This window comes from Miscanthus floridulus, unplaced genomic scaffold, assembly GCF_019320115.1.
Source record: "Miscanthus floridulus cultivar M001 unplaced genomic scaffold, ASM1932011v1 fs_799_2_3, whole genome shotgun sequence".
Lineage (NCBI taxonomy): Eukaryota > Viridiplantae > Streptophyta > Magnoliopsida > Poales > Poaceae > Miscanthus > Miscanthus floridulus.
Genome location: NW_027097289.1, coordinates 15,841 through 43,309, shown reverse-complemented (window position 1 = coordinate 43,309; position 27,469 = coordinate 15,841). Strand labels below are relative to the sequence as shown.

Here is a 27,469-nt window from a genome sequence, read left to right as displayed (position 1 = left end):
GCCGCACCGGCGAGCTCCACGCGCCGCTGCTGACCACGCCGGCGTCGAGGTCCTCAACGACCAGTATCCACCCACCCAAGCATGTTGCAAGTGTATGTCCAGGTGTTTCAACTGTTTCAGACGAATGTTGCAAGTTGTTTATCTGGATGTTGCGAAAATACATCTACATGTTATATATGTTGCAATACGTATACAAAAATATTTCATCTGTTTCAGACGTATGTTGCAAGTGTTTTTATCTGGATGTTGCATATGTTTTATCTTGATGTTGCAAGTATATGTTTCAAACGTTTTATTTGTTTTCAGACGTACGTTGCATTCAAGTGTTTCATGTAATCATGTTTGTAAGTGTTTTATGTTTCAAAGATATGCTCGGAGAGTCACGGTGCACGCGAGTGATGGGGTCATGGCCGAGGGCCAGCGAACAGGGCACACCTAGGGCTGTACGGTACAGCAGACGACGCTAGCCTGTCCCAAATGACGTAGCTAACTACCTTGTCTTAAACATTCGTACATATCCAAAACTTACTGTCGTCAGTGACAACAACAAAACTTACTAAGACAAGGGACCGGCGGCTGGCGTATACCATTGCGCCATCGTCGGCCTTGTTGCAAACCTAGACCACACTCAGCATGCAAAATTCCAAGATGATTCCAGCAAACCCAGCAGACAAAGTTAAATGCTGCTATAGTAGTTTATAGTTACTAGACACAGCAGAGTACACAGTAGGATATGCTAACAGGCGTTCCAATTCCCAGCGGGGATCGCGGCAGGATAAGGATAAGGTTAAATAAGAATGTAATAACGCACTGGCATCGCATCCACCTCCTTCTGCCTGATTTGTCAACACGACACACCTAACCCAGCCTAAAAATACAGCAGGGCAGGGCAGGACATGACAAAACCCAGGCACGCTAATCCCTATGCTTCTCTTTGCATCTGCATGCTCGCTGTCACCACTCCTCCCTGCCTGTCCTTGGAGACTCCTTAAATTAAAAAGGGTAATCCAGTTATTGGCCTGCAGTACAGCTTGACTGTGAGCAAGCTCCTACGGCAACAACAATGCTTCTGCTCTGGGCCTTCCGTTGAAAGCAAGGCAGGCACAGATGTCCATCTCGCCATCACCATGGCGTGACTCGTGAGAGAATCAGAACAAGCATCATGCAGCATCAGGAGGAGCATCACCAGCAGCAGCAGCAGCCAGGACTAGAGGGCGTCGTCATGAAGCCATCAGAGCCTGCTGAGGATGAGCAGGAGCAGGAGCAGGAGGCCAAGCCCAGGAGGATCTACCAGGCTTGGAAGGGAAACAACGTGAGCTTCCATCTCCTTCTCTAGCTCCTTTATTACCAGTAGTGATCTGTTCTTCGAATGGTTTGAGAACTCTTCAAACAAACGTTGCCAGCCAGAAACAGACCAGAGTTTTACTGACAGAGCAGCTTCCACCAACCATCTGCAGATATTCCTGTGTGGTGGGCGGCTGATATTCGGACCCGATGCCGCGTCCCTCCTGCTCACGACGTTCCTCATCGTCGCCCCAACCATCATCTTCTGCTACCAGATGAAATCCAAGTTCTACGGCTCTGGTGGGCAGCGGCAAATGCAACAAGCAGCAGCACTGATAGTCACCATCACAACAATCATGGTCAGTGTATCTACCATCTTCTCCCAGCAATCATCATGAATTCCATAATGGTTTCTGCCTAGATATCTGAAAGTGTGGTCATCCAGGACTTCCAATCAAGGGTAAAACATTCCAATTCCCACTAGAGCCCGAAACTGAACCATGCCTTCAAATGCAGGACCTCGTCTTCCTATCCATGACATCCACCAGAGACCCAGGAATCGTGCCAAGGAACACGAGAGCGCCTCCTGAAGCTGACGAGTTTCTCGGCTCCAACACACCATCTATGGACTGGAGCGGCGGGAGAACCCCACGGATGAGGTTCCGTCGGACCAAGGACGTCATCATAAATGGCTTCACGGTGAAGGTGAAGTTTTGCGAGACCTGCCTGAGGTACCGTCCACCACGATCCTCGCACTGCTCCATCTGCAACAACTGTGTCCACAAGTTTGACCACCACTGCCCATGGGTTGGCCAGTGCATTGGACTTGTAAGTAACCGACTCTGCTACACAGTAATTTGAATGTTGAAATTACCAAATTCTAGCTCCAGGCCTCCACTGGAAGACCATGTGTCAGTCCACTTATTTCATTACTGCTATGCATATCATTGACATCAAACAGTGATTAGTTTCAGTAAGAGACAGAATCAGATCAAACCTAGCTTACTTTCTTGTAATGTCTCTAGTATTTATCTATATTTAAACCTGTCGCTGAATCTAAAGAGATTAAGCAACTTGGACTTATGCATGCATCTAGTTGTACTATTAACCAAAAAAACTGATCCAATTAGTTGTGCTTGACCAAACAACTAGTGGCAACTTAACTTTTCACTAAATAAACCAGGGAAAGTTGTTAACTCTGATTGGATTTGTTGATCAGATTAGACACCTAACTAGGAAAGTGATCTTCCAAACTTATAATAGGAGTACTGAACCACACCTAACATATAGGCTTCGAGGACATAGTGTCATAGTTTGCATTAAAAACTGATTAGCCAAGCATAATCCAAAGTCATATTTCAGAAATGCAATAATACCTTAGAAATAAACAGTAAGTTTTAAAAATGTCGCATTCCTATCAATATTTCATTCTTAAATAGTTTCCATTGTCCTTTAATAAACAATAATCACCGTTTTTTCAATGCTTCTTGCAGAGGAACTACCGCTTCTTCTTTCTGTTCACAGCAACGTCGACTTTCCTGTGCATATTTGTCTTTATTTTTTCATGGCTGAGTGTCTATAGCCAAATGAAAGACAATGGAGGCTTTATCTGGAAGGCTTTGCGCAAGGAAGCATACTCGTTCGCGCTAATCATATATACTTCCATTGTTGTTTGGTTTGTCGGAGGCCTCACAGTGTTTCATCTCTATCTAATCGGGACTAATCAGGTGATTGCACTTCCTTTGGTTGCATATAGTTTTTAGAATACTGTTACAAACTCTGATCTTATTATACCAGAAATGGAGCAGTGCACTTGACAGGACTATATGATATATCAAGACAGTTTTGATATCTTGAACTAGCTGCTCCACAGATTAAGATGGTAATCCAAATAGGGAAATTTGCTCTGGGACTGGTAGATAATAGGATATAGTAAAAGCAACAGGGATTTGTACTGACCAAATATTTTAATTGGATTTCCGGAAATCTCTACTTAAAATTTCATTAAAATGCAAAGGCTGTACAAGCTACATACATAACGAAAATAAAGGGGAAAATGTATTTTTACAACATGTAGTACATGTATAAACCTCCTTATGAAGGTTGTGAACAGTATGTTATCCAAAATATTAAGTTGATTACGATCTGCAGAATGCAAAGTAGTGCAAAGTTTCCATAAGTTGCAATGCCTACTGTTAGTACTTACAGCCTCCAATACTTTTAATTGATATTAATTACTACCTCATATTTTGCAGACAACATATGAAAACTTCAGATACCATTATGACAAGAAGGACAATCCCTACCGGAAGAGCATTGCAGCAAACTTTGCAGAAGTGTTCTTTACCAAGATACCACCTCCGATGAACAATTTTCGTTCATGGGTAGGTGAAGGCGCACTTGAAGCTGGATTCTACACTCCATACATTGGGCTGGATGTGACAAACCCAAGGGAAAAGATTGATCTAGACATGGAAAGCAAAGAAGTACTTGTTGGGGGTATGCAGATTCCAACGGTACTTCAGAACATAGACTATGGTTCTTTTGAAGATAGTTCAGATGACAAGAACAGAAATGCTGGCGAAAAATCAGTGCATTTTCCTATAGCTTGGGCACAAGGAAATGGAGATGCTGGAACATCTAGAGGAGCTGCCACAGCATTAAACGATGAAACAAGCGAGGATGAGTTTAATGAAATTGGCAGTCCGAATACAACTACAACTCAAGCATCTGCAAAAGTTAACACAGAACCACCAGGTGAGGGTGATGCTAAAGAAACTAATAGTTCGAATAGAACTGCCAAGTCTCCGAAGGAATGAGAAACTAGCTTTGTTTTACCTGTGTATATTTGGGGACTTGTTTGTAGATATGGGCATTGTGATTTGTCAGTTGACATGATTATTTATAACATATAGGATACATACAACACAATAACAGAGCCTTCTTATCCCAAGCAAGTTGGGGTAGGCAACATACAAGATTCTGAAGAAAATTGAAAATGTTTTGTGTTCATCTATTTGTACATTTTTCATGCATTGTTCCTAATGTTTTCGCATTTTAGTCTTTCCGAGCATGTTGGATGTATAAGTTGACTGCTTGCTTGTTTTCGTATGCCAGGTGAGATTGATAAAATGGAAGGGACAGTGGATAGGGATGACCAGAGATGTAATACAATCTAGATATTGTGTGAATTACACCACAGGAGCAATTGATTTTTGTAGAAGGAATTCACACATCGTTGAATGACATCATTAATAAACCAACGCCATTTCTAATTATTGTGAGTACAGTAAAATTGGAAACCAAATTTTCCAAGGTAAATGGAATGTAGGGCACAAAACGAAGTTCCATAGCTAAATGGCAGTATCATGGATCACACATACGTGAAGAAAAGAAGCCCTCATGGCTGGTAGACATCAGGAAGCTGGAGGCCTACACTGGCGGCAGACTTGTTCAATATCTTCTTCATTTCATCAGATCGGTCCACAGCTATGTTGTACGAGAACAGCAGGTCCTGGACAATCAAGCATGATGTAGAGTTAATGGAGTCCATAGTGCATGATAAGCTCACAGTATAGTGCTATTGAGAACACGCTCGGTGTAGAAAGATGTATTTAATCAGGTCAAATCATGGAAATGAGCAATTAAACCACCATGCGTCCACACTCAGACTGAAATGGGGAAACACATAGTGCCATGTGTTATCCAACTCATTGCATGATTATGAACCATACTACGCTACTAATTACCAAAGTAACGATTGGGGATTGGGTTTGGATCAGCCAACCGCTATCGACTCTAACCCAAGATTCTCGTGATAGCGAACTCTTGTTAAGTTATACCAAATTCTCTAAGCAACGTAACCCCTCCTTGGCATTTCATCGAACACGTGACCTCCCTCGTAGAAAAGGGTGTAGATCATGCCGTTATCAGAGGCACAACAGAAACCAAATACTGCGCACCGGATCATCATAGAACGCAATCTCCAATACCTTATGGTGGTGGACACTGGTGAGGAGGTAGGCGTAGTCCCCGGCGAGCCGTAGCCTGGCCCTGGCGTCGGCCTCCGTGCCGGCGGGGGCGCGGAACTCGGCCGCCACGAAGTCGCGGAAGTGCTGCTTGGTGGCGCCCCCGCCGACGTGCTTCTGCACCGCCTTCAGCACCCGCCGGTACACCGCCGCCGCGGCCGCCATCGGTCTCCCTTCGAATTCGACTGGAGCGGCGACCGGCGAGGGAGGGAGGGAGAGAGAGAGGGGCCGACGGGCTGGCGGGCAGGTGGCGGCGGACGCGAGTGTTCGTGTCTCTGACAGTCTGGTGAGTGCTGACCGTCCGATCAAGCTTGTGCGGCGGGGATCGAGATTACAGATGGTGATGGCGTTTTCTTGTTTTTCTTGGTCGTCTTATTATTTAAATAAATAATTTGATTCATTCATCGTTATGATCGACGTGACGTGGATCATAACGGAGGCATCGTTGTTAAGCAAGGCAGCTACATCCTCGTCAGCTCTGGCTCTACAATTCGCACCGTTAGCGTCCGGAGGTATGAACGGACATCCATGCCCGGACGTTTACGGCTGCGGTCCGTTTTTCCGTGTCCACGCATTGGTCGGGCGTTGCCCGACGGCGCCTGCGTCGCGTCCCTCCAGCTTCCCACGCGCACCCTATGCGTAAAACCTGATCTTATTCGGATGCAATATTTGCAACATATAAAAAAGGCAGATGAAACACTTGAAACATGCGTCTGAAACACTTGAAAATCATAGTAAAACATACATAATATCCGGATAAAATACTTGCAACATATGTGTAAAAACATATGCAACATTCAAATAAACACGCTAGCAACATACAAACATTGAAGACAGACTCTTGCAATATACGTGTACAAATATTGCAACATATGCAACATCCCGATCTACTTTTGTAGCATCCGTATAAAACGTTTACAACATACATCTAAAATATAAGCTCGTAACATGCAGCGTATCCCGGTACGACCTCCTCCGCCGTCTACATGCGGGCGCACGGAGCTACAACAGGAGTAGTGTGGCGGGCGGCGAAGGAGCAGGAGCAGTGCACCTGCTTCAAATTGTAAGCTATTTTATTTATCATTGTTATAAAGTTAAATTTGTTTAATTTTGACTAGGTTTATAGAAAAACGTATAAACATGTACAATATTAAACGAACGCATTGTCAAGATATATTATATGGTGTATCTAATGAATCTTAACATTATGCATGTTTGTGCATTTTTCTATAAAGTTGATTAAAGCTGGATAGCTTTGACTTAGTAACTTGATTTGGAACCAGGAGAATACCATTATTTTTTTAATAAAATCCAAATATGTTTTGCTGTTTATATTCTTTAAAAGGCTAAAGCTTCGATGATATATCTACGTCTCAATATCCTTGAAGAACATAAATCGAAGTTTTGGATGAAATAAACGAAGGACATTGTTACTCCACAAGGCTGTAGGACAACGAAACAAAAGAAAAAACTTAACTCACTTCCACACAATGAAAAATGAGAGTAATCATCTCACTTCCACAAAATGAAATATGAGAGTTGCTATATATTTCAAGTGACTGAATTTTTAGACAAAAATAATTTTAGACAACCAATTAGTAAAATTAAAAAGATACATAATTAACAATTTTTCTATAGTCAAACAATAAAAAAAATACATGTTGCCTAAACAACAATAAAAAATCAAGCACCTAAAATATAGGAGAGGTGATGAAAAACATATCTAACGCCCCCCAAAAAATTCAAACAAGCTACTACTCTCCATTTAAGTTCATACTGATGCATGTTTCTTCAAGAAATCAATTGCCACTGCGGCATGGAATGCAGCTCCGACGGGAAGCGCATCCTCATCGATCACAAAGTATGGGGAGTGGGGTTGCTTTACTGCCACCATTGTGCTTTCGTTGCCAACTCCAATGGTGAAGAAGGCACCGGCCATTTTCTGTGCATAGAACCCAAAATCCTCCGCACCCATCACTTGAGGAGCAACCTTGACGTTATTTGCCCCTAGCAAGCTCTCAGCCACTGCCTTTGCATGAGCATACATTCTCTCATCATTGTTCACAGCAGGATAAGGCCGCATCTTCTCCTTCATGAAGTCCACAGAAGCAGTGCAGTGATGTGCCGAAGACTGTCCTTCTACAATCTTACATGCATAGAAGCACTTCTCAATTGTAGTAGTAGAGACTGTGGTATGTTTATATAGGTTCAAGTTTTAGAGGAAGTTAATTACCTCTTTAATCCTCTTCATGAGATATGATAAACCTTCATCTGAAATGCTCCTCATGGTGCCACCAAAGGTCACAGACTCTGGAATAACATTGAAAGCTTCTCCTCCTTTCACAAAAGTGATAGATACCACCTGGAAGATTATTCAGTAGCAACAAAGAGGCATCAATCTTTCAGCATTTCTACGCAACCCATACACATACACACATAATTTTTTTTTTGCAACGCAGTGTAGTAAGCTTAACATCACTTACTGCGCCATGGAGGGGATGGACTTCACGAGCAACAATTTGCTGAAGATTGAGGATTGCCGTGGATGCAACCACAACAGGATCAATGGATTGATGGGGCATTGCAGCATGACCACCTTTCCCATGAATGGTTGCCAAGAATCGACCTGCTGTTGCAGTGACGGGTCCTGGCTTAGATGCAACAACACCTACTGGAAGTGCTGGGTCCACATGCAAGCCAAATATGGCTGACGCGTCGGCAAGGGCACCTTCTTGCAAGACATAGTAGGCTCCTCCATAGCCCTCCTCTGATGGTTGGAACACAAGCTTTACAATACCCTAATGAACGAAATAATGATAACCGCATGAGTTGTGAGCCTTGAATGCAAAAAATTATCTATTGAAAGCAAGCCACTAGAAGGAAAAAAAAACCCATAATTACACCGACAGTTCTTTCTTGATCATAAAGGTCATCGATTCGCTGATGGTCTATGATATTTAGAAATTCAGATTGTTTCAGTTGCAGATATGATACCTTGAAGTCACCCTTCCGATCTTGAAGTAGCTTAGCAGCTCCTAGGAGCATTGTGGTGTGCGCATCATGTCCACAAGCATGCATTTTCCCACTTTCTTGGCTCTTGTATGCCCAATCTACCATTTCCTGCAAAAGGACAATTAATACCAATTAAAGTACTGAGTATTGTTGTTAGCATTACAGGGGTATACATGGAAAATATGGCACTGACTAGCCATGACCACATCCAATTCATGATTGTGGTGCAAACAATAATACCAATTGTGAAGTTATTTTTTCTTCGTAACTTGCTGGCAAACTACATTACGTTGGCATTTGTGTTGCTTTCACTACCTTACCAAATCCTCTAACATGTTCATTCATTGCAGAATTTAAATGACAAAACAGTATACTTGGAAAGAATCTTGTTCGGCTGATGCATTTAGTTGTGCGAAAATTGGGTATGGTGTTCTATCTGATACACAATTGGTAAAATCTTAGTGAACTAAAAATCATATAGAGATAATGTGATAGATACCTCAAGCACAAAAAAAGAAGTGGAAATTACTAGTGTCAGATAACAAACTTTCATATGACTTATAATCAATTATCAACAAAGCTGGCTATAACTAGCTTCTATAATCTCGGACATGTCCTTGTTAACTAAACACTGAAGAGATGGTTCATGGTTGTCCATGTTAATCTCGGGCATCCTCCCCAGAAATAACTTGCGTTATTTATTGATTAAAATGTTCATAATTCCCTCGCTGCATTGGCCAATATTCTCCATGGAACCAATGCAGCCTTTATCGATCATCATGCCAGATCCTATTTCATGAAAATAATGCATCATCTTGTACAAAGTAGTTGACTGAAACTCAAATTAATCTCTCTTCTTTGGAGAGAATTAGATCGAAGTTCTTTTTTTTTGGAGAATTAGAAAACACGGAAGTATAAACAATTCTTTCTCTAGGCAAGAAATATCATAATCCATAAACATACCTGTATGGGGAGCGCGTCCATGTCAGCCCGGAGAGCGACCGTGGGCCCGGCGCCGCCGCCGCCAGCAATGGTGGCCACAACGCCGGTCTGTGCGACGGGCCACCTGTAGGGCACGCCGATCGCGTCGAGCTCGGCGCGCACGAGCTCGCTAGTGCGGTGCTCCTGGAAGGCCAGCTCGGGCCGCTGGTGGATGCGGCGCCGCACGCCGCGGAGCCACGCGGCGAACCCGGGCGCGCGCGCCTCGCCGAGGAGTGGTTGCTGTTCTCCGACGACGGCTCCGACCGACGACAGGTACAAGGGAAGTACTGGTGCTAGGTACAGGGCTAGGAGGAGAGCACAGGCGGCGGCGGCGGCCATGGCCACGTATGAGATGGATCAATTTTCAAGTGGTAATGGTCGCTTTATTTTGCTTCCGTTTGATGTTCATTGGCCGATCCGATTACAAAGGGATAGATAGATCTGTGTACTGAGTTAGTCAGTACCTTGATGACTCCTTAAGAGCATCTCCAAGAGCCTTTATAAATTTTACTCTCTAAATCATCATTTAGAGAGTCATTTACATAAAAATCGTTTTCTATATCTTTTTATTCTCCAACAGTTCTTCTATATCTCATGCGCATTCTAGAGAGCCATTCTCGTATTTTATATTTAGCTAGCGAAAAATCCGGAATGGAAGATGGCCATATTTGGATAACCATTTATAGAAGCTGTTGGAGGATAGTTTTTCACCAAAATCTCTATTCCTAGCATTTAGGAAGGATATAGAGAGTCTCTTAGAGATGCTCGATCATTTGGCAAACAATACTCATACATCTACCAAAGCTTTTTGCATACGCCAATATTTCGTCATGAAGGACAGGGCCGGGCCATGCATTTCTAATGTTGAGATGTCATGATGGTGATCTAGCTAAATTAGCCGCCACATGTACTCATTCATTCATAGTAATACTCCCAGTATCCATATATAAGTGCTTCCCTTTACCAAATTGTTGGAGGGGGATTTTTTTTTCTTTTTGCTAAAAAACCAAAAATACAGTGTTATTTTACAAAAGTCATGGAGATGCTCTTAGCATTCAAAAATTGTCCATAAATGTACCCATTTTTAACATAATCTAAACCCATGTCATCCCATCATTAAAATAAAACTAATTAGTTCTTGTCATTTTAATTAACTTTTGTTAGTGTAGTCTTGATATTTAAAAATTTAGATACCACCTACCATTTGTTGTGCTCCTCCGTCATGTAATGTGGCAAAAGATCAATTTACCCCTCACTAATTAGGATGGACAGAGTAGTTTAGTTGTTGTTTTTTAATTAATGTTGTTTGTTTTGGTTAACACTAAAAGTTTTAACTCAATATTTCCTACCACAAAAGACAAAGGAGAGAGGAGGCTCAGAACCCAGAATACCTTCTATTTTTGTTATAAATTTTGAACTCTAGATCCTTTATATTACAGGATGAAGGGAGTAGGTGATATATTGATGGGTATTATAGTAATTTCCCTTCCTCTTATTAACCTATCCTAAATAAAATAAACCAGAAAGAGTAAATTACACGGCCGGTCCTGAAAGTATTAGGCTGATTTCGTCTGGGTCCCTAAACTATGAAATCGCACTGTTGGCTCCCCAATCTACTTAATTCGGTCCATGTAGGTCCTAAACAGCCCAGGCGGTGTCAAGCAGTTGACGTGGCTGTCCACGTACGCACGTGAGGCACACGTGACCCTCGGCAGGTACTGGCTTTTTAGCAAAAAAAAAAAAACCCGCACGATCTCATCTTCTCCACCTCACTCCTTTCCTTTCTCTCGGACGGACCTCGGGCACCTCGGGAGCATCGGCGTCCGACAGCGTCGCGCTGCCGCTCTCATCCCCGCACAGCGAGTTGCCGTCGCTACTGGAGTCGGAGGCCTTGTCCCTGCCGCCGCCGCCACCGCCGATGTGTAGGATGGCCGCCCGGCTCCTCTCCTTCTCCACCACCCTGTACGCGAACATCTGGAACGGCACGTCGGAGACCCGCAGCTCCGCGTTTCCGGACCTGGACTGCCATGCCGGGCTCCTTTGCCGGCTCGCCTCGATGTCCAGGTAATCCACCGGCGGCATGGGAGGCGAAGGCGCCGCGTCTGGCTGCTCCGCGGGGGCCGGGTTCATGACCACGAACCGCTTCACGTAGCGGAGGACGCAGCAGACGGACGCGAACGCCGGCCGCTGCGCCGGGTCCCCATGCCAGCACCGCTTGGTGAGGCTGGTCAGGTACTTGGGTGCCTGGAACGGGAACAACAGCCGCTCGCCGCCGCGGATGTTCTTGCTCATGTGTTCCCCCTGCAGGTGGTTGTCCTCGAATGGGATCTTCCCTGTCAGCAGCTCGAAGCAGACCATCCCGAAGTTGTACACGTCTGCCTTCTCCATGCACTTGGCCGCCTCCTGCTCCAGCACCTCTGGGGTGTACCAGATGCAAGGGTTGGAGGCGGCAACGACGGCGTTGATGGTGTTTGCTGCTTCCGCCGACGCCCTAGGGCTGGGCCTAGGGTTGGCGGTGGCCACGGTCGCCGCGGGCTGCCCGAACCCGGCGACCTTGACGTGGAGGGGCACGTTGCCGTGCCGCGTCCTGACGAGCACGTTGGATGGGTTCAGATCGCCATGGTAGATCTTCCTCGAGTGCAGGTACTCCATGCCGCGCGCGATCTACAACATCACGTCGACGGCGACGGCGAGCGGGAAGGGCACCGGCCGCTTGGCACTGTTCGCCTCCTTGACATGGCTGGCCAGGTCCTTGGTCATGAGCTGGTCCATGACGAGGAAGAACTCGCACTTGTCCTCGTCGTGGAAGCAGTACCAGCAGTGCGTCACGTTCGGGTGCGCCACAGAGGTGAGCAGCGCGGCCTCGGCGCCCACGGCGTCGGCGCCGACGAAGTGCTTCACCGCGAAGGCCTCCCCCATCCATTGCACCTCCTTGGGGTTGCCCACCAGCCGCCTCCGAATGTGGAAGTCGCCCTGCAGGAGCACGGACGCCGGGTGCACCTTCCCGCGCGGCGCAATCAGGAGGTCGGCCAGCCGGTGCTCGCTCCGCGTCAGCGGCTCCGGCGAGCCCGGGCTCCTCCGTTCGTCAAGGTACTGCGACAGGAGCCACCGGTCCTCCTTCCACGCCGCGTCCATCCTGGCGGCGAGCTCACGCGTCGCCAGGTACCGTGCGTCGAGCCTCTGCCGGAACAGCCTCGGCTCCAGCATGTCCCTGTCGTAGTCCTTGGCGAACAGCAGCCGCCGTCGGGCGAGCTCGTCCGGGTCGGACCCCGTGACCTCTGAGACAAGCTCAACGGCCTCCAGCACCACGGCGACGCTCCAGAGCAGGCTGTGCATGTGCTGCTCCACGCAGTCGGCGCCGTGCGTGGCCGCGGCGGCGTGCGCCCACCAGTTGTCCCGCGGCTCCAGGCAGTGGCAGACGTGCCCGAGGTCCGTTCGAGAGAAAGGAAAGGAGTGAGGTGGAGAAGATGAGATCGTGCGTACGTGGACAACCACGTCGACTGCTTGACACCACCTGAGCTGTTTAGGACGTACATGTACTAAATTAAGTAGATTGGGGAGCCAACAGTGCGATTTCATAGTTTGGGGATCCAGACGAAATCAACCAAATACTTTAAGGACCGGCCGTGCAATTTACTCAACCAGAAATGCTTTGTGAGGGAGGGAGTATTCCTGGTCTATAGATTTGTCATTGATTAATAACATTGTCCTTTAATTTAAAAAGAAACTAAGGGTATTTGCTACATACTCTTCAAATTAAAAACAATCTAAGATGTAATAGGATTGATTGCTCTGTCGAAAACACATGAGCAAAATACTAACTTTTAGGTGTACATTTATAGTTTAGTGAGCCACGTATTTCTAAAAAAAATACAAGCCAGTAATCGGTAAATCTACAAGCACCGGTGTCAATTTGATGATTTAACTAGTGAAAACGTTTCGCCATAGAAAAACCAAACCAACTAAGCTCTTATTTGTGTACTAGCTTCGAAAAAATATTCAGTGATGAATCTTTTTAAAGTCTTATATTGATAACTTTTGAAATATTCTATTTATTTGGGAACGCGACACACATGCATAGATTTGTCCTAAAGGCATTTTTGTAATCTCAGAAATTTGTTGCATTTTATTGAATATACATTATGACCATACTATAACTATATAGGAAAAAAATGGTGAAATGTAAGTATACATCTCTATTAAAGATCGTGCCACTTCTAAAATGTAAAGTACTATACAAATTTGACTAGAGGGAGTATTTATTCTATACATTAGCAAGGTAGGGTGTTTGGTTTGAGGAATGGATTAGTCTATCGTCTTTTTATTCTTTATTTTTTTTATTTTGTTGTGAAATAGAATGGGTTGATGCATCGTAACTTTATTCCTATCAAGTTAATTTGAGAAATGAAGTCATTCCAATAAATTTAAGGAATGAGCTCATCATATTCCACCGCATCTAAAAATGTTTTAATTCCTCAAACCAAACATCCTATGACTATGCGAAAAGAGAGCAGAATATTAGCGCATTTCTGCAAAATCTCCCAAAATTGTATCTCATTTCACTCTCTAGTGTTTTAACTTCATGGGTTCCTCTACTGCTAGTATTTTACTTCTACATTCAGAAATAATTCTCCCTCTGCCCTCTCACTGCTCCAACAATCTTTCAAGTGTTTTGCTCAATCATCCTACTACTGCTGCCTGTGTGTGTATACCCTGTAACAAGGAAACAATACAGTCCCTAGGCGACGGTGACCATGCATTGGTCATGCACGCCGCGTCGTCGCCGCCGCCGCCGTCGTGGGGTCTCGGCAGGACCCGGGAGGTGCCTCGAAGCGGACGTAGTCGTACAAGACCCCCAGGAACTCGCCGGCGGCCTTCGTCTTCGTGATGCTAACGCTGTTCTCGCCCTCCTGCAGCAGGTACCCCCTGATGGGGAACTCGAAGCTCCACTGCACGCCGTGGATCCAGTGCCGCGCGATGGCATTCCCGCCGCCGAACTCCGGCGTCATCAGCTCCGCCACCCCACCTCCCCTCCCGTTCACCCGCACTTGCAGCCTCGACATCTGCGCGGCCGCGAGCGCCACGCGCAGCGTGTACGTGCCGTCGGCCACGACGCGGTCCAGCGTGAACCGGATCTCCAGCGTCGTCGCCGCGTACCGCCCGTCGCCTACCTTCCTGGTGACATGCGCGAAGAACCAGTCCTTGGAAGCGTCGCTCTGGCCGACGGTGAAGACGGGGTCGCCGTCAGAGTACAGCTCGGCGTACCTCGCCCACAGGCCGTACTGCCTGTACCTGTCCTTGCTCAGGAACAGCCTGTTAGCGTATCTGGGATCCACGTCGGGGACGAAAAACTCCGCGGCGGTACGGTCGGGGACGCCGATCTCCCACACCGTCGGGCCCGACCTGGGTGGCCGGAACACGACGTCGCCGAGGTCGACGACGGCGCCGCCCGCCGTCACGGTCACAGACGAAGCGGACACGTAGTCTCCGAGGACCCCCGGAACCCACGCGTAGAGGCTGTATACCCCGGCCGGACGTTGCCGATGGTGAAGCTGAAGCCGCCGCCGCAGGACGCGTCCGCCGCCGCCGCCGTCGTCCAGAACTGGTAGCCCTTGCACTCCGCCTGCCACGAGCCAGCCTGCCCGGGCGCGGCGAGCCCGACGTACGCCGTCGTCGGGGCGGGAACGTCGTCGTCGGTGCACGTGAACGTGTCGTCCCTGACCACTAACCTGCCGGTGACGGATATATATTGGGGTTTACTCCCACATCGTGTAGCGATGGTGGGGGAACACAACATATAAGGTGGAAGAACCTCCACCTATCAGATTAGTCTTTTGGGTTGGAAACGCCCAATGCCTTATATGTTGTAGCTCCGATAGATCTGGGATTGGACCGGCTGTAAGTAAGATCGTGAAAAATCTCGAGCGTCACATATGTCGTTCCTGACGTAATGTGTGCCAAGAAACATCTGGCATATATACATATGAATATATGATGTACATTCATAATTTCAAACATATATATGAATTTAAAGTTTTCAGTTTCTTTCAGGTTCAGGGTTTCGATTTGGAAACTGGTCGATGGGGTTGAAGAAGAAGGATCGGAGCTGGATCGATCTTTAGATCTTACAGTGAGGGAGGTGGGGCCGACGTGGGAGGTGAGCTCCCGCTTCATGGGGCCACCGCTCTTGAACTCGTTGCTGGGAGTGATGACCCAGAAGCCCATGGGGCTGGGGTGTCCGCCGCCGCCGGTGATCCAGCCATGGACGGCGTTGTCCTTGTTGTCCATAGAGTACTCGTACTTGTCATCCACCTCGCCCTTGAACTGCGGCTCCTGCGGGTTCACCAGCAGCACGGCCTCCTTGTAGGCGAGCGGGGTGCCACGTGGCTCGTCCCTGTCCGCCGCGCTCGGCATGTACCTCTGTATGTCGTCTGAGATCGCCATGTAGTTGAACCCGACATACATTGATACATATATACACAAAAAATGTTTAATTTGTTTTGTTGCAGAAAAGAAGGGGAAAAATGTCATTTTGGTCAGCTGATCGACATGCAAAAGAAAGAAAGAAAGAAACGGGTTCTTTGATTTCTCACTTGTCCGTGTTGAGCTTGAAAGCGAGCCTGGCCTCCGTGACGTTGAGAGCAGTAGAACCCGGAGCTGCCTTTCAGCATCACAAGCCTGCAGGAATAACAAATTGACAATTTTCATTTCTGGGAACGTAATTTCGTCACTGTAACAACAAAATAATATGATCCTTTTGAACACTGAATGAATATATGAAATCTGAAAAATACGAATTCGAATAAGTCGGACACCGCGGCACCTCTTGTCAACATTTAGGCGAACACTGTCTTGGCGTGACGGAGTGTATGTGCTGCTGAAAGAGAGCTCCACTTGCTCCTCAGTTGAAACCACGACCTTGAACTCCGTACTGTCCAACCTGTACAGACGCTGCACTTAGTTTGTTGCATCCAAAAGGACCAAATTCAGCTTCTGCACATGCGCAAATGTGCTTTATTTCTTGGCCAGTTGGCCTGTACCAGCTGTACGACCATGCCTTATTGGCCCTTGGAGATCATGCATTAGTATGTTTGAAAATTTGTTTCTTATTAGATATGATATCATGTGAACCAAGCAACAGTAATATTTATGCATGCTATTGATCGAAAAAAAATATTTATGCATGCTGTGCTATTATATTTTTTCAGTGCTCATTTGTTTGTGACGGTGCTTAACACTAGCACTGAATTTCAGAGTTCTGACAGAGCTGAAGGAGCACTTTACAGTGTGGATGGATGGGGTGGTTTGGTTAGTCCTTGCGCTTATATTAGGGAGCCAGGCCTGCATCTTTTCGGTGCACATTATGTTCATGCAGAGTACTATACACAGCACATACCTAGGTGATCGATCTGGTAGCTTTTTCTGGTAGTGCATGCATGATTAACTACGTTGTTGCATTGCATTGCCTAGCCGGCGTCATGGTCGTGACGGCACTCGCATGAGTCCTGTCAGTTAACACGCATGCATGCAGAAATTTGGTCGATCGGTGCAAGGTCAAGAGTGTTTAAACAACGGTAAATTAAATTTGTGTATGTTTGTGAGCTGCAGCTGCCACTCCATTTCAGATTATAAGACGTTTTGATCTTTCTAAATACATTTGTTTTCAAATTAAGAATTGTATGTCAGGACGCATGCATATCGATCATCAGCTAGCACACCAAGGAGGTGGGCGGTCAGTGAAAGATCATGGGGGGATTGAATGGAATGTATACAATATTATCATCAGTACTCACATGTCGATCATTCCTCTTGGCTGATCAGAGCCCGGATAGTTCCACACCACATCCCAGTACCTGAATCCAACAGAACTCATCAACATATAACTATATATATATATATATATATATATATATATATAGTATTACTATATGGTACCTGGGTACCAAATAGCTATTCAGTACCCAGCACCACCACCGTACATGCTATCAGGCCCACCCTTTCGTTCAGCCTCCCAGGCCCGGCCCAGCCTTTTTTTTTTCCTTGCCGAGCTCCTGGCCAGCCGCCCACGTTATTTTGCAGTTGTTTCCAATCCGCATCTGAAGTTCTGAACCGAGCTCCTGGCCAGCCGCCCACGTTTTTGCAGTTGTTTCCAATCCGCATCTGAACTGAGCTCCTGGCCAGCCGCCCACGTTTTTGCAGTCACCGGCGCTGCCCCCGCCCCTCGCCTCACCGGTTCGGTGTTTCGGATTTCGGCGGCGGCAGCTCTCAGCGCCAGCTCCTCCTCCAGCACCTTCTCGCCATCGCCCTCGCCCGCGAGCGGATCAGGCGTCGCGGCGAGGCGGACCGCGGACGTGGCCCCGAAGGAGGTGTCTTGCCCTTCCGGCGACTATCGCTGCTGCTGGCAACAACCATCGCGTCAGTTGCACTCGCGCTTCCGCTCTACCCCGTCCTCGTCCTACCCGAGCCTACGCCTGCGCAGTCCTACGCCGCCGACCCGGACACCGTCGTCGAGGTGAGCGGCCTCGCCTTTGCACCTCCTCATCTGTGTTTTAATTTTTGTGTTCGTGCGGGATTTGGAAGTGTTGCGCGTTTCGGATTGGGGAACGGTGGACTTGGTGCTTAACTGATTTCCTCACCACCGTCGTGCTTAGTAAATTGGACGGGTGATATGACTGTTTAGCCCATTTGTGGATAGATAACCTATGGGTCAGTGATCAAGTTGACGCATGAGAGGACCAAGTTTTTGCTGCATTCACGATGTGCCCTATGGATTTTGCAGCAGCCAGCAGTCGGTCACCAGCTTCCCCAATGTCGACGACGCCAATAGCTATTGGGATGTTTGTCTCCTACTATTGACTCATCAATTTAATATGATCATTTGCATACCAGCTGGAGCCTTATTATATCCGTTCTTTTTCAGCAAGAGAGCAGCAGCTCCATTGCATTCAAATTCTAGCATTCATGTTATATAGAGTTTTTTCATCACTTAGCCACGGCCAGCTGTTGCTCTTTCAGCTCTCTGTATGGTAGAATGCTTTTGTGCACTTGACAGATGTGTTGACTTATTATGTATTATTTATGCTTGTTGATAAATTTGCTCAGTCTATTGAACTAAAAGATTTGATCTTGCAAATTTCATCTGGCTAATTACAATGTTTTTTTTTTTTGCAACAAAAGATTCGTGGCTTGAAATGTGATTTGTGGCTTCAATAGGTTTCTATACACGCAAGGTATCTTTGTTTCTTGGTTTCTAGTACATGTTAATAGCATGCCATTTAACTATGATATTTAATTTTTCTCCCAATATGATTTTTCTATATTAAGTTTCAGCTCCCTCTCCCGTCCACTCGGTCTCCTTCCCTCCCTCTGCCGGCACCGCCCGTCGCTCCCTCTCCGTACCACCGCTGCTGCGCCGCTGGCCATCTATCCGCCGTGCCTCCCGCCACGCCGCCCCACAGCGCTGTGCCACCGAACACACACGTTGATTGCCGAGCTTGCATCATTTTGGATGGAGCCGCCCGGTCCCTCAGGTTTCCTTTACCCTCCTTATTCATGCATCTCGCTTTGATGCCCCATTAAGGTAGTGTCAAATTTGCTTGACTATTTAGATTCCCTGATATGGTTACTGTTTGTTAAAGAATGATTAATGTGTTTCCATTTCATTTTTTAATTTCCCTTTTATTTTAGTTTTGGTAAGCATTATGCAGATATAATTCTTGAACATCCTGTTGTACTTCACTAATTCATTATGCGATGATCTAATTGGTTTCTTACAACCATACACATTGATTCAGCTTTGCATTGTGTTTTTTAGATCATACACGTATGTTTTTACTTATGGCGTGATTATAGTTTCATAAATCAATTCTATTTATTCTGCATTTGCAGAGGATGCCCATGCCGGAAAAGGCCCTGGTTCGTCAACTAAAAGGTTCTTTTTATCATTTCCCCATTATGTTTTACTTATCTTATTTTAGACATTCACATTGAGTCAGCATTTGCAACTACATTGTTATGTGGATTGAGTTTGTAATTTTAAGTTGTAGACTATATGAGTGCAGTATTCTAATTAGATTCTGACTCAATGTCTTCAGATTCCGGTTGGAGCTAGTTGATAAGATGCCTGACAACCCAAAAAGGCTTGTGTTTGAGAGCACTCAACAGCGGTCAGTACATGCTTTTTTTATTTTAGTGGCCTTTTTCATGTGTTGTATCTGCTTTTTTCTGTACGATGATGCTAATGTGATCATTGCCCATTTAGGTATGAGGTCCCTTTGCGACAAGACGAGAGATTACCCTCCTCTCCTGGTACAACCTCTGCATCGCCTCCCTTTTCTGTTCAGGTTATATGTACCACGAGTAATGCTAAAAGTTTCTGTTCTAGGCTTCTTGCAGCCAGAGCGCTCTTCCCTTTTCTGTCAGTGAACAAGAATCCATAATAGCAATATAGACAGTTTAGTTGTACTTCAAAAATCATTTTCCAGCACAGTATCTGTTGGCTACTATGTTTCTGGTGCCTTTTGACTGAAAAAGAAAGGAACCATCTCTGACTGCAGAGTTATTCAGATTCAGTAGCCTGCATATACCCAAGCTAGCCTCCACCAAATAGAGGTGCAAAGGGGAATGGATGTACTATAATTTTAATCTGTTGCAATATGGAGTTAGTATTTTACAAATGACTAGATAATATTACATATATTCATTTACAGCTTATCTAATCTTGTTTATGAATTTTTTATTTATATTTATATGATATGATGTATGTACTCATAATTAGAGAATAATTTAATTTTCATGGATTTTAAATTTTGCTATCTTAAATTTCCATTATTCTTTTCATTCCACTTCAGCTTGTCCTTGTGTTAATTAACACTTTTAATCTTGTTCTGAAAGCTCACAAGATTTTCTATTCTTTAAAATCATCTACCTTTGTTGTTTATTATTTTCCTTGTCTGGTCCTTTTGGTATTCAGATGCAAGGCATTCCCCTTCTAAGACCCCTGCGGTAGCACCTCATTCCCGTGACCACTCTCACAGAAGGTATTGTTTTCTTTACAATCTTGTGTACCAAATTTCCCACCAATCATAATCGTCTGAGGCATATCAGTGTACTCTTCCAATTTGTATATTCTGTACTAACATGCTACACAAAAATCTCCTTCTATCTCCTATTTAACTATACCCCTGGTTTTATTTTTTTCCCAAAAGTTCATGGATCATTTTTTCCTATTTGTTTGTAGGACTCATGCTGCTCAGCGTACTGTGGATAGGGTCCCGTGTAACCTTAAGAGGGTGGTTTTTGAGAGCTCGCAGGAGAGGTTCATATGTATTTCAATTTATTATAATTCTATTTATTTCCGAGAATCACCGATTAATGTTAATTCTTAGTCTGTTGTTAAAGTTTATCTGTTCGTGGCCTTTTTTTAGGTTTGAGCATCATATTCGACCAGAGCATGTGTTGCCTTCTGCAGCTGGTCACGACAGTGATGACGACGACTTCATGCCCATTCCCAACACCCGTTCATCCTCACACATCGACAAATCTAAGGATGTTGGTCCGAGGAAAACTAGGCAAACACGAGCAGGATTGTCGACCGGTGCATGTACAGAGGTGTATACCATTTATTTACTTCTGCACTTTCTTTTCATAAGAGTTATCATTCTAAAGCTCCTCTTCGTATGTATCACTAGTTTGTTTTTTCCTTCAATATACCACAAATCTACTATCATGTATTTGTTGCCAAATCTCTACTTTTCTATATCTGTTTTGCTTTCTACTACCCCTTCTAATTTTTTTTCAACTACACTACCCCCGCATTAGTTTATCATTCCTACATCCCTTTCCACATTTATTAGTTTTTTTTAGAAATCTGTCTTCTTCTTGACTACCCATGCATCAGTTTATCATTTCTATAGTGCTTCTCAGAATTCCGAGTGTCTCTTCTTTTTTATCCATTCTTGTCCTTACCATTTCTAAAATTCTTGTTATTTGTCCCAGGCAAGACAAAGGAAAAAGAGAGCTACCAGCCGTTCTTCCATTGTAAATGTTCGGTGTAATCCCAGAGATGTTATTTTCACCACTAACTTGTTGAACCCACAACAATATGCTGCTATTGAAGCTGATGGGTTTGGTCATTTGCTGAGAATGAAGATCGATGCTCTAGAGAACAAGAATCTGCTAACCTGGCTATTAGACCACACTGACCCTGATCGTATGCTAATTAGGATTGGTGCAGGCAAGGTCCTTCCGATCACGCCACAAATAATTAGCATGGTTCTTGGTTTGCCTATACGTAGTGAAACCTTCAAGCAATACTCATGGAAGGAAGGTATCATATTTCGCCAGCAGCTTATCTCTGATCTTAACCAAAGTCTCACTGAAGATTGTGACATACATATATCAAACCTGCAACAAGAGATCTTAAAGGGAAATGTGAACCCCCTCATGAAGAGATGCTTCTTCATGATACTTTGCAACAGGTTTCTACTTCCCAGCAGCAGTAACACCATTGGTTCAGTTGACATCAAGAGGACAATGGATCACCAATTGTTCGGAGTTGTTGACTGGTCCCAGGCTGTATTCAATGATCTCCAGATAGCTGTTCGCAGCTGGCACGATCGTGACAAAAATCAACTCACTCAAAACATATATGGCTGTGCCATTTTCCTGCTAGTAAATTTCTTTTCATCCATCCATCTTTTTATTTATTTTTTGCAGCTTTCCTACCACCTAACAATGTATGGCTGTGCCAATTTTTTTCACCCCTTCTTTTTTGTCAACAGGTATACTATCTCGACAACATTGACCACCCTGTCTCATTGGTGGACCGGACTTCGACTCCACGCCTCACCTTTTATGATAATGCTCTAATAGATCGCTTAACTGTTGCTGATACAACTATAACCACTCAGGGTGCACATGCTTTTGGTGTCCAACCTGTGAGTCAGCTATCTTATCTGTTATATTCCTTTTCTTTTTTACAACCATATTATTAAGAAGCTTGTTTTCTTCACTTCAATGCTATCTCTAACAGTTCAAGCCATGGAGTACCACCTGCTATGCTGCTGTAGATGTCCGTGGTGCTCCCTGTCATAACATAAATGTTCCTGCGGCAGTAATACCCAATTTAGATATCCCACGCCTCCTGGATTTGTTATTTGAGCCGCTAGATGATCTGACTGGCTCGCATAGAGACAGAGTACGGGGTTTCTTTTCTGAGTTTGATCACACACTCTCTCAGAACAAAAGGTCCATTGAGAATTCTATTGCAAACATTGTGAGAGCCCAGTTTCGGTTAGCTGATCAATGTCGTCCATTCATTCATGAACTCGTGGCATCACAAACCCGGGACACCAACATTCCAGGTGACACTTCTAAGACAATGCATACACGCAACGATCATGGTTCCCGTGAATCAGCCCATTGTACCCCGCCTTCAATGCCAGGCAAACTCTTGCTTTAGTTGATAGATTTGTTATCATACACTGTGTCTTATTGCTACGTATCAAATATAGTCACACAATTTTTCCATTTATGCCCAGGTCATGAGATTTATTCTCATGGTAGCTTTGTTTCTGCTGGTACTTTACTTCGGAGTCAGATTGATGAACAATCACCCGTTCGCAACACTCCAGGTATTGTCTACTTCCCCGATTGCATGCTTTTTTATCTCCATTCCTTGCTATTTCTATTTTTTTTGTTATGTCATTTTCGTTACGTTTCTTGTCTTCTACATTTGTAGGTCCTAGTTCATTTAACCCCACTTCACCGACAGGCCCATTTGGCTCCCCTGTTCATTGTGTAGTATCACCCCCTCACATTTCTGAGGACTTACCTCGTCCATCAACTGCACCGTTGCGCACCTCTTCAAAAGATGTTTCTGGTGCACCCCTCATAGTTTGTTTTTCCTCATATTTTCGACTATTGTTCCATTGTGCTAACTGCATCACTTTTTTACTATCCTTTATTATGATTTCTCTTGACTGATACTTCAGTTTTCTCACATGCTCCTAACTCTTTTCCCACCTCAGGTATGTCCACGGCCTCCTTTTCTTGTTTACAATTTAGTTCTTACAGCAAACTAAAATTATATATTTTATTTCCTTTTCGTCCACACAGGTTCCTTCATTGTCACAAATGATCCTACTGTTCATCCTAACAGTCCAGTTCACACTCCGATTATGGCTCCAGTTCGAAGCACCACCTCGGAAGACGGCAGCCCAACACCTTCTCCACACGGTTTTTTGTTTCATAGTTTTTCCCTCAATTTTATGTCTGCTATTTTTCATCCTATGTACTTTCAGCCTATGGGTTCGATTATTCCCCACTTTTTCTGTCAACAATGGACCAATCAAGCCATCAACAATCATCGTCTATTGTGACCAGCCGTACAGATGTTAGTCCGTCTAACGTTATTCCAAAACTAATTCCACCCTTATTTTTAAATTAACAACTAAATTACATTTATACAGCATCTATCATTTCCTTAGTTTCAATATTCCTGAGGTGGCATCTGTTTCTAATTTCCTGATTTTTCTCTTTTTGGTAGACTGAGTTGGTACAAAATGATCCTCCTTTACATAGAGGCCGAATTATTCATGTAAGTGCACCTATCTGTTAATTCAATAACATTAGTTTTGTATACATGCTTGTGTTTTTGGCACCATCTTGTATGCTGCTAGATAACATTTTACTGCCACAAGTCTCTGGTTTTCTGATTCATCTGAAAAGGGATACCTTTTGTCTTGTATTTACTGCACAGTCATTTTCATTGACATGTCAATGTCGACAGCACCCTTCATTTGATTTTGAACTTGTAAAACAATTTTCTAATACTATTCTACTGTTTTTATTTGAACATTCAATTATTTGTCCACCATACCTTATTTCATTTTCCTATTTGTTATTCAGTTAATCATGGATGTCTCAATTCCAATTTCAATGTCAGCCCCTCTTTTGATTTTTTTCATGCACACTATTATTTCATTGCTATTTTACTGACTTAGCTTCTTGTTCTCTCAATAAATCTAAAGTCTTTTATTTCAAGTTTTATATTATACTGATCAAGAATCTTATCTTATCTTTTTTTCTTCTTTTAGCCACAAGGCTTCTCTTATACTGAAACTATTCCTACTTCATCTGCCTCCCACCATTCCCGTTCTGAGCATAACTCTCCTTATGCTCCTGAACTTCCTGAAGCATGCAGTAACAAAACAATCGGAAAAGACACCACTTCTGCATTAAAGTGGCCGATTCTAGATGATCTGCCTATGTTCAAGTTTCCTGGAAAGAGACTAACCAAGAAGCCATCCAAATTTTATTCACCCTTCAAGCATGGCATTTTGTCTCGTCCTCCACCCAATTTACAGTTTTCTTTGCGTATGCATGCCTTCCTTTGTGCAGATGACTCTCCATTGAAAAGGTTCATTCTGATTTCATTTTCAAGCTTTTATTCTTTTCCTTCCATACTCCAGAATGCTTATTGAATTCCATTCAGGAAAACTTTGATGCACTTTGGGACAGAGTCATTGACTGGCCGAGATATTACACTTTCCTTTGGTATTGGGAAATTCATAGACCCTGTGTTCATGGATGCATTTGTCAAATGCATAGCTGAAGATGACTTTAATGTTCGTCCTGAATGCCATGGGTTCAGAATATTCCTACAACCTCTTGTCTCGGTACGTCTCCCTCATTTTTCAAACTAATCATTTCAAATTTTATTTTTTGATTACAACATTGATAACAATCCAATCATACTGTACAGGATATTCTTAAGTCAGACTCCTTCAGTATTCACAAAACTCAGCCTCAGTGCAGCCAGGACATTGTACTAGAAACTATCAAGCGATGCCTCCCCACGACTGACTTACAAAAGGCAAAGATGGTATGTGTATCACGAGTACATTCTTTTTTCTTTCTTGCTTTCATCCCAGTAGTATACTGCTAAAATCGTATTTCTTTCGTATACACATCTTGCAGATATTTCTTCCGGTTTCTCATCTTAGTCACTGGTCTGTATATTGTATCAATCTTGGCCAATCCCGTGTCGATGTCCTAGACTCAATGAACTATACTTCTAACAATGAGCTCACATGGGATACATATCATTCACCTATGGGCCAAATACTCATGGAACGCCTTTGTGCTGCACTATCTTTAGCTGCACCCCGCAAATTCCCCCAATTTGCAAACTGGAGACGTGTACCAATTCGGGTTCCATTTCAAAATAATATATGCGACTCTGGCATATTCTCCATGAAGTTTATTGAGTTCTATGACGGTGAGGGCCATGGTTCTCTGCAAACTACTATAGATCCGGTACGAATCCTTTTTCTTCTTAATATATCCCTCATTTTATTTTTTGTTCTATCTAACCTTTTTTCCTTGCAGGATCGATCAAAGGAGATGAGGGCAGAAATGCTACAATATCTAGCCTTTCATACTGCCAACAAAGTCCATGCTCCTCCTGAGCTTCTTCAATTCCGTATTGGAGAGTTCCATCCTTCTTTCCATCCTCTCTTTTATTAGTGGAAGGCAGCTTTATTCCTGAAGATGCTCGTCATTGTAATCCTTCACAGCCTCAAGGTCCACTCCCAGAATGTGCATTTATTTTGTCCAACATCACTTTTCCAAGAAGAGAAGTCCATCTGCAACTAATTCCAAGCCTGGTTGGGCAGCAGCAGATAAGGAGATCAAGACGACCAAGGTGGCAAGTGAAGAAGCAACATGAAACTCTAAGGATGAAGCCAAGTTATTTTAGATGCAACAAAATTAGCTGGTCACACTTTTGGACACTGCATTACACTATGTAGCTTTTGAGCAAGGCATTGAGTAGTTCTGTCTTGCCTTTTTGTTCATATCAGCAGCTTTTGTAAATTTAGAAGCATCAAAACAATATACATGCTATGTTGTGCTTATCAGGTTTGATGCATCAAAAAAAATTGGATGGAATCCTGTTTAATTGTAATCCATTCAGCTAATACAGAGGCTAGGAGAACTTATTTATCCTCTTTTCTCACTCTTTGTTTTTTATGCAGATCTCAGGCGCTCGCCATCAAAGCATCCTCCATCTACTCCCCATGATTACTCACATAGGTAGTTTCTTCTACTTCTACTGATTTGTTTGTGTGCTTAATTATGGTTGAAGATTTACAAGAGTATAAATATTGCATTTGATTCCTTTGGAAATTAACTTCTTTTTCTGCCTTGCTAATTTTCCAATTTTACACATTTAGTTTATGGCGGCTGTAGCTTCGAAACCATTAACACTAGTTATTTCTGATTTTTGTTATTTTAGTTAGCTTTCCACCAGTACGAGACGTCTTCTTCTTCTGCACTCCATCAGCAACAGTGGCATGCCGATAGCATGAAAATGGTATGCTGGACAATGCCCTACACTTTCTTGGACTTATCACTGTCTCCACCAGTCATAAATTTTGTATTGTTTTTATGATTTATCTATCTTGATCTATGTAGGCACTTGTTCATATTATAGATTTAAGGTTTCTTATTGTTAATCATTGTGGTATGCTTTTGACAATTGCATGTCTGAGCACCTGATGCTCATATGCTCTTGAATCCCAAAGCTGATAATTGTTGTTTAAAATTACAGATTTATTAGCTATTTGGCAGTTGAATCTTACTCAAATTGGTGTATGTTGAATTATTGAATTATATGAAGGCCCTGCTAGCTAGCTATGGTCGACCGCTTTTTAGTAGTAGGTACCATATTCATTCGGCACCACATCATAGCTTCTGACTGTTGCCACTCATGCATTTACTTCTATCTGCTTATGGCTATTGCAAGTGTAGTATCTCTCACAAACTGAAACAATTTATCAGACTGCTAGCTTCTAGTGGCACCAAGCAACAATGGATCATGGATAGTACTTTCAGCTGCACAAGTAATACATCAACTAATAATGTCTGGAGCTGAAATAATGACACCATCAAAGAAGTTGACACTCCATCAAAGAAGTTGCAGCAACTTCTACTGTTATTAACTGTTGTCATCCCCAGAACATGGGCAGCACAACATTGCTTTAGGAAACCTATACCTTGCACACACTGCCCACAATTTCCACTACACTCTCGCTGCCTTTCTTCCTGACTGAGCACATCGAGTCTCCACTCTGCTATCAGTTATCACCGTCTTGTGTAAC

At 44.0% G+C, this 27,469-nt stretch overlaps 4 protein-coding genes and 2 pseudogenes across 12 annotated transcripts; 2 read left to right on the top strand and 4 right to left on the bottom strand.

The window, feature by feature from the left end:
• Nucleotides 1–737: 737 nt before the first annotated feature.
• Nucleotides 738–4,498, top strand: LOC136533174 (probable protein S-acyltransferase 1). Its single transcript, XM_066525740.1, has 6 exons — nucleotides 738–1,312; nucleotides 1,458–1,643; nucleotides 1,801–2,112; nucleotides 2,778–3,011; nucleotides 3,540–4,041; nucleotides 4,402–4,498. Exons 1-6 carry the CDS (start codon nucleotides 1,163–1,165, stop codon nucleotides 4,461–4,463), a joined length of 1,446 nt encoding a protein of 481 aa, XP_066381837.1. The 5' UTR covers nucleotides 738–1,162; the 3' UTR covers nucleotides 4,464–4,498.
• LOC136533175 (uncharacterized) lies at nucleotides 4,493–5,617 on the bottom strand. Its single transcript, XM_066525741.1, has 2 exons — nucleotides 5,277–5,617; nucleotides 4,493–4,798 (listed from the first exon to the last, which is right to left on the bottom strand). The coding sequence occupies exons 1-2, from the start codon at nucleotides 5,475–5,477 to the stop codon at nucleotides 4,685–4,687; spliced, it is 315 nt and encodes a 104-aa protein (XP_066381838.1). The 5' UTR covers nucleotides 5,478–5,617; the 3' UTR covers nucleotides 4,493–4,684.
• Nucleotides 5,618–6,865: 1,248 nt separating this feature from the next.
• On the bottom strand, nucleotides 6,866–9,756 carry LOC136533179 (IAA-amino acid hydrolase ILR1-like 9). 2 transcript variants are annotated; one of them, XM_066525749.1, is made up of 5 exons: nucleotides 9,288–9,750; nucleotides 8,307–8,432; nucleotides 7,796–8,110; nucleotides 7,546–7,674; nucleotides 6,866–7,458 (listed from the first exon to the last, which is right to left on the bottom strand). In XM_066525749.1, exons 1-5 carry the CDS (start codon nucleotides 9,642–9,644, stop codon nucleotides 7,084–7,086), a joined length of 1,302 nt encoding a protein of 433 aa, XP_066381846.1. In that variant the 5' UTR covers nucleotides 9,645–9,750; the 3' UTR covers nucleotides 6,866–7,083. The 2 variants fall into 2 exon arrangements, with proteins under 2 accessions (XP_066381846.1, XP_066381847.1); XM_066525750.1 differs by having other exon boundaries at nucleotides 7,256–7,451; nucleotides 9,288–9,756.
• Nucleotides 9,757–11,060: 1,304 nt separating this feature from the next.
• On the bottom strand, nucleotides 11,061–12,884 carry LOC136533172 (uncharacterized; annotated as a pseudogene).
• Nucleotides 12,885–13,909: 1,025 nt separating this feature from the next.
• Nucleotides 13,910–17,717, bottom strand: LOC136533171 (probable rhamnogalacturonate lyase B; annotated as a pseudogene).
• Nucleotides 17,391–26,224, top strand: LOC136533178 (uncharacterized). Of its 8 annotated transcripts, none has more exons than XR_010778411.1 (24): nucleotides 17,392–17,817; nucleotides 18,483–18,535; nucleotides 18,636–18,835; nucleotides 19,194–19,236; nucleotides 19,400–19,471; nucleotides 19,567–19,613; nucleotides 20,278–20,344; nucleotides 20,545–20,622; nucleotides 20,732–20,915; nucleotides 21,303–21,977; nucleotides 22,088–22,243; nucleotides 22,339–22,750; nucleotides 22,847–22,939; nucleotides 23,047–23,187; nucleotides 23,300–23,335; nucleotides 23,424–23,543; nucleotides 23,609–23,700; nucleotides 23,854–23,904; nucleotides 24,404–24,726; nucleotides 24,802–24,985; nucleotides 25,072–25,191; nucleotides 25,287–25,625; nucleotides 25,698–25,892; nucleotides 25,991–26,224. XR_010778411.1 is itself a non-coding variant. In XM_066525746.1 (23 exons), the coding sequence occupies exons 3-23, from the start codon at nucleotides 18,814–18,816 to the stop codon at nucleotides 25,833–25,835; spliced, it is 3,360 nt and encodes a 1,119-aa protein (XP_066381843.1). In that variant the 5' UTR covers nucleotides 17,392–17,817; nucleotides 18,483–18,535; nucleotides 18,636–18,813; the 3' UTR covers nucleotides 25,836–26,224. The 8 variants fall into 8 exon arrangements, 5 of the variants coding, with proteins under 5 accessions (XP_066381843.1, XP_066381840.1, XP_066381841.1 ...); XR_010778410.1 differs by having other exon boundaries at nucleotides 25,988–26,224; XM_066525746.1 differs by having other exon boundaries at nucleotides 23,080–23,187; nucleotides 25,698–26,224.
• The last annotated feature ends 1,245 nt before the right edge of the window (nucleotides 26,225–27,469 follow it).

What these genes read in the sequence shown, in the direction of transcription:
- LOC136533174 (XM_066525740.1), top strand. Translation starts at nt 1,163, where the DNA reads ATGCAGCATCAGGAGGAGCATCACCAGCAGCAGCAGCAGCCAGGACTA. An exon ending in TCACCATCACAACAATCATG is followed by an intron (nt 1,644 to 1,800) that starts GTCAGTGTATCT and finishes CTTCAAATGCAG; the next exon opens with GACCTCGTCTTCCTATCCAT. An exon ending in TTGGCCAGTGCATTGGACTT is followed by an intron (nt 2,113 to 2,777) that starts GTAAGTAACCGA and finishes TGCTTCTTGCAG; the next exon opens with AGGAACTACCGCTTCTTCTT.
- LOC136533179 (XM_066525749.1), bottom strand. Translation starts at nt 9,644, where the DNA reads ATGGCCGCCGCCGCCGCCTGTGCTCTCCTCCTAGCCCTGTACCTAGCA. An exon ending in TGGACGCGCTCCCCATACAG is followed by an intron (nt 8,433 to 9,287) that starts GTATGTTTATGG and finishes GTCCTTTTGCAG; the next exon opens with GAAATGGTAGATTGGGCATA. An exon ending in TCATGAAGAGGATTAAAGAG is followed by an intron (nt 7,459 to 7,545) that starts GTAATTAACTTC and finishes TATGCATGTAAG; the next exon opens with ATTGTAGAAGGACAGTCTTC.
- LOC136533175 (XM_066525741.1), bottom strand. Translation starts at nt 5,477, where the DNA reads ATGGCGGCCGCGGCGGCGGTGTACCGGCGGGTGCTGAAGGCGGTGCAG. An exon ending in CCAGTGTCCACCACCATAAG is followed by an intron (nt 4,799 to 5,276) that starts GTATTGGAGATT and finishes TTGATTGTCCAG; the next exon opens with GACCTGCTGTTCTCGTACAA.
- LOC136533178 (XM_066525743.1), top strand. Translation starts at nt 18,814, where the DNA reads ATGGAGCCGCCCGGTCCCTCAG. An exon ending in TTTGAGAGCTCGCAGGAGAG is followed by an intron (nt 20,623 to 20,731) that starts GTTCATATGTAT and finishes GCCTTTTTTTAG; the next exon opens with GTTTGAGCATCATATTCGAC. An exon ending in CTCTTCAAAAGATGTTTCTG is followed by an intron (nt 23,188 to 23,299) that starts GTGCACCCCTCA and finishes CTGATACTTCAG; the next exon opens with TTTTCTCACATGCTCCTAAC.